The 8,712-nt window shown below is 34.3% G+C and overlaps 1 protein-coding gene across 1 annotated transcript; it reads right to left on the bottom strand.

Moving 5' to 3' along the window:
- Positions 1 to 3,043: 3,043 nt before the first annotated feature.
- Positions 3,044 to 5,559, bottom strand: LOC148613322 (ankyrin repeat domain-containing protein 16-like). The gene is made up of 2 exons (XM_088586664.1): positions 5,440 to 5,559; positions 3,044 to 4,696 (listed from the first exon to the last, which is right to left on the bottom strand). Exons 1-2 carry the CDS (start codon positions 5,445 to 5,447, stop codon positions 3,493 to 3,495), a joined length of 1,212 nt encoding a protein of 403 aa, XP_088442790.1. The 5' UTR covers positions 5,448 to 5,559; the 3' UTR covers positions 3,044 to 3,492.
- Between the last annotated feature and the right edge of the window lie 3,153 nt (positions 5,560 to 8,712).

The raw sequence follows: 8,712 nt of genomic DNA, 5'->3' as shown, positions 1-8,712 counted from the left end.
AATAGTACTTCCACAGTAGTTGTTTTATTAAGACTCATGTAGAATGTTTATTTTTTTTGCAATTTTAATTATTCTTGTTTTATTGTGATCCTTATTTTATTCTGGTAAATGTATGTATCTGCAGATTTTATCTATTTTGGACCATTTTCAAGTTGTATGGGGGTCAAAGTTGGGCAGTGCCTAAAAATGTTTATTTTATTTTTATTTTTGGTCCAATTTCAAAATATTTTAAATTGGATTCCTCATAAAAATCTCTGAGTACATTTTTTAATTAGATATCAGATATCTCTTATGGTTTTCTAGTTATAAGGATTCAAAGGGGCCACACCTGAAGAAATAGACTTTTTTGAAAATTTTTAATTTAATTTAAAATTTTGTGCAATATAGTGTCCAAATAATTTGATGTGTCTGTAACATATTGTAAGTTTTATGCTTAAGTGTGTCAAAAACTAATATTGTGTTCAGAATTCGCCCACTGCAGTCATATCATGCTGCACTCGGCATAGCTTATTATTTTGGCAAAAGTACTTCTTAGAACATTAATACTATGATAAAACTTTTCAGAAAAAAAATCATTGGCCCTTTTCACAAAAATTCGTAAGAGTAAAATTAGTTGTAAGTTATGACCTCACAATACTTTTATTTACTATGACATCATAACTTATGACTAATTTTACTCTTACGATTTTTTGTGAAAAGGACCACATATACTACTTTTTTTCAAGCCTTGATTTCAATGTAAATGCTGAATGTAAAATTTGTCTAATGCTATACCACATTTATAATCAGTTAAGTTTTTTGTACTAAAGCTTCAATCAGTTTTCTTTTTCCACTTCCTAATTTATGCTGGGTGTACATTTACGTCTGACCTGCAACGATGACTGTATTGAATAAGTATGATCGTTTAGTAATTACAACCATGAAAATCTTAAAATTGGTTGGATTATTTCTTAAACACTTGTTTATGGGTTGGAGATATATATAATGATATCGGTCTATCACAATTTTTGTTTTTGGAAGATGATGTTGACTTTCTTATCTATTAAGGTAGTAGACCTAGGGTAAGGGACACAACTCTTACAAATCATCGGAACATTCATATTCACCATTTCATACCAAAGTCATGTAAGCATCAAAGTAACTAGGACTGATTTCATTCTGTTTCAGAGGAAAGCTTGAAAGGCTTTGTTATAATTGTATATGATACAAACATATCACTGATTTCAAGAGTTAAGTCCCCTATCCTAGGTCTACCTCTTTGAAATTGAAGTAATAGTATCATTGCTGGTATGCTTTTTAGAGGTTAATGAACAGATTTTTTTCTGACTGATTTTATTAAATCCCAAATATTTCCTAGTTCAAATAAATGTCTTTATTTCAAATATATTGTTGAAAATAAGAAAATAGTATGATAATGGTATGTGTATTATGTTAAGAATTGCAGTCCTAGCAAGTTGCACATGACAAGCATTTTCTTTTTACATGACTGCCCCATTTATTCAGGAATTTAAATTTACTTTGAGAGTAAAAGGTCCTGGACTGTTATGCATTTTGAATGAAAGCTCCAAATTAAATGAAAAGGTCCTAAGTAAGAATAAATGTAAAGTATGGTTGGTCCAGGATCTATATAAATGAAATTTCAATGGTCCTGCTTCAGAACTTGAGAGTCCCAGACCTTGTACCAGTTCTAAATTAAACCCCAGTAAGTTTTGGATGAACTTTATTATTGTAGGTAATGACGGGTGCATTGATGATGATTTTCTCTTCAAAATAAAATTTGAAGTAAAACTATTAGATGTTCATAGCTGTAAATAATATTGTTATACTGTAAATAATATTGTTAATTTGTTATGTCACAATATACTTGTTCAGTCCGCAGAATAAATGAACATTGTTTTGTCAAACTTAGTTTTTATGTGACTGCAAAAATATACCTGCTCGGTTCCATGGTATTGGCTTGGTCTGCGGGTTTCACACATCCAATAAGTATAAGATTTGTGGTGGTCAGTGATCCAGCTGATCAGCATTTTAGCAATTTTTTACAGGTGTTGATGAAAGCGAAAGCCAAAAAAGTAGTTTAAATTTCAGCAAAAATAAATATAATAAAAAATAAGTCACTATGCTCAGTCTTCCATCAATGACATATTTCTAGATATTGGGCTCATTGAATTACAGACTTGTCCAATTTCAGTAAAAAACATGAGAAAGTTCAGTTTGTTTTGAATTAGTATGACCTTTATGTGAAAGGAGAATTTGCTAATGTTTTAATTGATAAATAAAAATCCGTTTTTAAGTGTAAGTTTTTGTAAGAATTCGACAAATGGGGAAAATAGGAAACATCAAAAACCCACTGATTGGACAATAAACTCAAGGATGCTTTCTCTATTTGAAAAGACCATATTTAATTTCTGCTTAGCTGGATTGGTAAGAAATTTTTCAATAGAATGTTAAAAAAATGGGGTTTTTGACTAAGTTACCTGCTCTTGAAATGTTCATTTTCATTGCATTTCAATGAAATCATAACTCAATTTACCAAAGTGATATGGAAAATCTTTTTTTTTCTTGATTCTGGTAGTGCAAATAGCCAGATTAAACTTTCAGAATGTGTTTTTTTTTTCTTCATGTTTCACACCCTGCCCAATTCTTACATAGACTGACACCCAAGCTAATCTGTTCAACATTAATTCTAGATAACCCCACGAAAAGACCATTTGACTCTCCCGCTGAAATGTACTTTACAGTGTGTGGCAAAAATTGTGTAAAAATCTTAAGTAGACCATTTGTTGCATAAAATTGAAAGATGTTACATGTTTTATTAAAAAATGCAATAATTTCAAGTGATCTAGATAACTTGAACTACATTCGAGACAGTTTTCTCCATTTTAATTTAGGCAAAAGAAAAATTGTATATAGCAGGGTTTTTGATAATGTTTTTTTTTGTAAATATTAAACAAAAGTATAATGTAGCAACCCAAAGTTCTGAGTAAACTTAAGAAAAATCTATCACTTGGGAATGGGTTTCAGTCAGTAACACTCAAATGAATTAGTTTTCAAAACCTGATAATTTATTGGATAAAGCACAAACTAAAATCCAAAATCCAAAATTAACACCAGATAAAAAGTAACAATAAAACAATACTATAAAACCAATATCTATAACACAAATCCGTTAAAGTAAGAGAGTCATCGTGGGTGGTTGGCGCAACAAACATGGAATCCGGATGAACGACACGTATCTTTGACCTACAGGTTGTCCCCAGGTGTTGTCCATCAGCACGGGAACACGTATATAGTGAAAAAAAAACAATGTTAAATCTCATTAAATGTTACTGATTGACACCTGAGCTGTCTTAGGAGTTTGTAAAAGCGAAGACCAACCGAATCCGCTACAATGGGTTATCTCCGAACAAAAGATAACCTTTAATTAATTGAAAATACATACAATTAAACACTTAAAATCTAGAATTAGTACGATGTAGTTCATAATATCTATCAATGGTCCTCGTCGATTTCTTTCATGAAAATGAAGTCTTTCATCACTTTGGGCACCGGCAATTCCATAACATTGTGGTAGAAGGAATTTCCAAGATGATGTCGGATCCAAAGTCGGCACGTATTCTTCAAACTTCTGACCTCGTGAGCATGCTCAATCCAATGGTCTATGTCAAACTTTTGAAGCTTTTCATGTACCTCGTTGTTCAGTAGAGCTGCTTTCATATGGGCCTTGTCATATCCTGTTAAAATAAGCAACTTTATGATGTCAATGGCGCTCATTGCGATTGCAAGAGTGACAGGACATTCAGAGTTCGGTACGTGACTTGCACATTGGAAAGTGTCCACCATACAATTTGCCCTAAGCAGAAATTTTGCAATTTCAAATCTTTTATTTTTTATGGCATACCACAATGGTGTGTGGTGTTCATTATCGTATATGTTTACATCAGCGCCTGCGTCAATAAGGTCGCCAACACACTCTGTGTGGCCTTTGTAGGTCAACACGTGTAAGGCTGTTTTATTTGACAGTTTACTTGGTATATTCACAGTGCAACCGGTTTTCACCAAAGCTTTAATTACGTGATCAAAGCCTTGTGTTGCTGCCATCAAAAGTGGTGTGATTTGATAATTGTCCATGGCATTGGAATTAGCGCCAGCTTTAAGTAATATATTGACACCCATTGCTTTGAAGGCACAATAATGCAAAGCGGTACAGCCTTCATTATTTTCTGCATCTATATCACATTTAGCTGCAATGAGTTTCTCCATAGCAAGGTGGTTGTTGTTCTTAGCTGCTAATATTAACGGTGTATTTCCCGCTGAATCCTTAGAATTCACATTTGCACCATTTTTTATCAAAATTTCAAGACAAACATCAAACCCTAGTTTCGCAGCCACGTGTAATGGAGTGCATCTTCCTGCGCCTTTGATATTAATTATAGCGCGATTTTGCGCCAAAAGCATTACGGCATCAGGTTTGTTAGCCTGGACGGCTAAAAACAATGACGTATTGCCATGAGAATCTGAGACGTCTTCCACCTCTAGAGCATTGGTTGCTAGGATACAGGCAAGACAGTCTGTATGTCCTAATTTTGCAGCTTGTAGAAGGCTAAGTTGAAGATCCTTTGTCTTGATGCTTTGTGGAACTCTAAGCAGGATTTTCAGGACGTGTACATTGTTGTTTACAACAGTTTCTACGACACTGAAAAATGAAAAGAAGTCTCTGTACAACCTACACACATTGAAACAAAACAAAAATTAATGCTCAATTCATTGATTTAGACACTATAGTAACTTGTTTGTTTTGGCAAAGTTTCTATGTACAGACTTCAATTACGAACACCATGTTTATTGTTAAAAGGTAGATATTACACCGAATTTCACACATTATTGAGGTTAATATGTGCACAAGCAGTAATTCATATTAAATGAAAGTTTTAGTTACAGATTCAAAGTTAATCCGATGAGCGATTGGTCATTTTCATCTATAAATTCCTGCACATAGCTACTGACTAATCATGCAGACCGGTTCGACGAGAAGGAACATATCAGACTAGCCTTCAATAAGTTCGGAATGATATGCTCTATTAACTGAGCACCAAACTTTGTAAAGTACAAATGGACTGACATCATTAACCTATACATACACACGACGAAGACCGCTTAAATTGCTTCGGAGACGAAATAACAGGACATAGTTTAATTTATTACATCGAAGTAAAACCTCGCATTAAAAAAAATAATGTTCTAAATCTGAATAAGTTGTCTTTCCTGTAGGGGTGCTGAAGTCACAAGTCCACGTCGACGCGTTTTAGACGAAAGTGGACACATGTAATGTGTGTTGACAGAAAAAAAAAATTTAGTTCAGTGAATTACGTGCTATTTAAAAAAATCTGACCAGCACGTGTACAGTCAATATATTTATTATCATAACAAAGTACCTACCTCCCCATTGCTGTCGGGGATGATAATGAGATGCAGGTGCTGTTGCCATGGAATTCCAGAAATAAGGGAGATAAATCATGTCTCAAGAGCGAAGGTCGATAGCAGAAACTAATTTTTGGGAGAAAAAGAGGGGGGTTACTAAGATAGATTTTTTTCCAGGAATTAATTCGCGGTGACTCTTTTATGTTTAAATCGATCTATTCTGCCTTTTTCTGGTATTATAAATAGCATTTATTCTACGTCGATTCTGAACTGTGTTAATTATAAACATATGCCCTTCATGTTTTTTTTTATTCAAATTATCGCTAGCATATGGGGGCTAAACAAAGGGATTACCCAGCCCTGGTCCATCAGTGGATTCAACTGCTGCAGTCCCCTAGGGTTGGAATCCCTCCACCACTTTGTTGGACAGTTTTGTTAATTTTGTGCATAATAAGCAAGTGATGGCGGGGTATTCCTAGATCAGAACCCCTTTTGAGAAAGTTTTGCATCCCCACGACCCTTTACATTATCTACCCACTTTGCAATCGTGGTTTCCTCACTACAAAAAAGAAAATAATTAAATGTCTAAACTGGAATACGACGAACATAATTACTTTCCTAGCATAGACTTTATATATTAAAAGAGATACAATAGAAAACTAATTAAAAACTTTGTTCTTCATTCACATTTGATAAAAATGCAGGCACGGTAAAGGGAGTCCAGAAAAAGAGGGATTCTAGACTATAGTTAGTTGCTTTTTTTTATCCACAATTTTGGACGAAATTAGCATATTCCGTTTTCAGTATAGGTCTATGTTTGGAGCGAGCCCATGTGATTACATTTATTTAGTTAAACGAAATTTTAAAAAGTCTTGGAAGATCACCACTCCAGTCACCGCTGCTCCAGGTCAAATAGTTATTAATGTTACTAATTATTTCTCTTTTATGTTTAGTCACATATTATATATGTACATTTGTTTAAAAGCTCACTAGAGCTTGTGTTACCGAATCTAAAGAAAGTTTTCGTATCGTATCGTATCGTATCGTATGTAACTGTGAATGTGTTTGAACGAATAAATATTTGTATTTGCATTTTATTCACAGATTGGACTACTTTGTAGGACGTTCAAATATATGTAACGGGTTAAAGACTTCCATAAAAAATTAGAAAAAGTTAGGGACGACCATTTTGTGTGGCGATCTGAGTGTTATGGTACCGACAGTGCCACATTTTCAGTCCCCTGCAACAGACAATCCTCAGCTTTCATTACAGTGAGCTGCACTAAAATCGAAATAATAACTTCACAAGTGAGTTGCTCTAGTTCTCAGCTTTTAAAATTCAGCATAAAAATGGTGTCTTCTTACACAGAGAGTGTATAAAAATGTCCCTGCCTGACAGAATGGTACAAACATTAAATATCAGACTTACTTTTTAGCTCACCTGTCTGTAGTATAGGCTATGTGAGCTATTGTCATCACTTGGCGTCCGTCGTCCGTCGTCGTCGTCGTTAACAACTTTTCAAAACTTTTCTCCTCTAATGGCCAATTGGAACCAAACTTGGTATGAATGTTCCTTGGGGTATCTTGCATAGAACTGTTGTGGAAATTTTTGATCTGTCGAAAAAAAATGGCCGCCGTTATTAAAAATAGAACATAGGGGTCAGACAATAGTTTTTCGCATATATCTCCAAAACGGTTAGGTTTAGCCCATTCTGAAAGGGGTAAAAGTGTTCAGCATGATGAGATTTATCTGCGGTCAAATTTTAATTTTAATCTGTTTTGCCATGCTGGAGTTATGGCCCTTTTTCAATGTTTTTTTTTGCTATTTATAATGTTATTTCTTTCAAAAATCTTCTCCTCTGACTACTTGACCAATTGGAACCAAAATTGGTATGAATGTTCCTTGGGGTATCATGCATAGAACTGATGTGGGGATTTGTGATCCGTCGAAAAGCATGGCTGCCTTTACTAAAAATAGAACATAGGGGTCAGACAATAGTTTTTCACGTATATCTCCAAAACAGTTAGGTTTATCCAAATTCTGACAAGGTAAAAGTGTTCAGGATGATGAGATCTATCTGCGGTCAAATTTTTATTTAAATCTATTGCCATGCTGGAGTTATTGCCCTTTTTCAACGTTTTTTTTTCTATTTTTAATGTTATTTCTTTCAAAAATCCTCTCCTCTGACACTACTTGACCAATTGGAACCAAAATTGGTATGAATGTTCCTTGGGGTATCATGCATAGAACTGATGTGAGGATTTGTGATCCGTCGAAAAGCATGGCTGCCATTACTAAAGGTTACAGACCACCAATTCAACCAATGAGCATTTGGAACGTACACAAAAATAGTCCTATGCAGAAATTACCCCTGTTCCTCATAGTGCTGCGAAAAAAGTTCTCATCTTATTTAAAAAATTTAAACAGTTTCTGAAAGGAAAAACATTTCTGTACATTTTATAGGTGCACTTTGCTTCTTGTAATGTGAAGCCTAATCTCCATAATGATTTTTAAATATACCCCTATCTTGTGAAAACACTGGGATTTCCCATGCTATTTATAGACCCTTCACTTCCAGTGACCAGTACTGCACTGCAAGTCTGCTAACCCCACATGCCATTCTGAGGATTGTGAGCTGACATATGTAGAATCATGCTGATATATAGTCCTCTGCAGGTTAAAGTTAAGGTAAAGTCCAGAGAAGCCATTGAATATTGTGAAATTAGCATAGAAGCCTCTGGGAAGTGGAATTAGTGGTTTCTAGCCTAAAAATAGAACATAGGGGTCAGACAATAGTTTTTCGCATATATCTCCAAAAACGTTAGGGTTAGCCCATTCTGAAAGGGGTAAAAGTGTTCAGCATGATGAGATTTATCTGCGGTCAAATTTTCATTTTAATCTATTAAGCCATGTTGGAATTATTGCCCTTTTTCAAAGTTTTTTGCTATTTATAATGTTATTTCTTTCAAAAATCTTCTCCTCTGACACTATTTTACAATTGAAACAAAACTCTGTATAAGTGTTCCTTGGGGTATCCTGCATAGAATTGTAGTGGGTTTTTTTCATCCGTTGAAAAACATGGCCACTGATACTAAAAATAGAACATATGGAGTCAGACAGTAGTTTTTTGCATATATCTCCATATATTGTTAGATTTAGCCAAATTCTTTCTATAGCTGAAATGATCCTTATTTTCAGGACTACAAAAGTCTTCAGGCATAAAATTTGTCAGATGCTTTCTTATAAGTGTTATTGTCCTTGACGGGGGAAAGTGATAGTTTTTTTTTTTA

Source organism: Perna viridis, chromosome 6 (assembly GCF_037379345.1).
Source record: "Perna viridis isolate PV_CMFRI_1.1 ecotype Kerala chromosome 6, ASM3737934v1, whole genome shotgun sequence".
Taxonomy (NCBI): Eukaryota; Metazoa; Mollusca; class Bivalvia; order Mytilida; family Mytilidae; genus Perna; species Perna viridis.
Note: the sequence above shows the minus strand (reverse complement) of the source record. Positions and strands in the feature narration are given on the sequence as shown.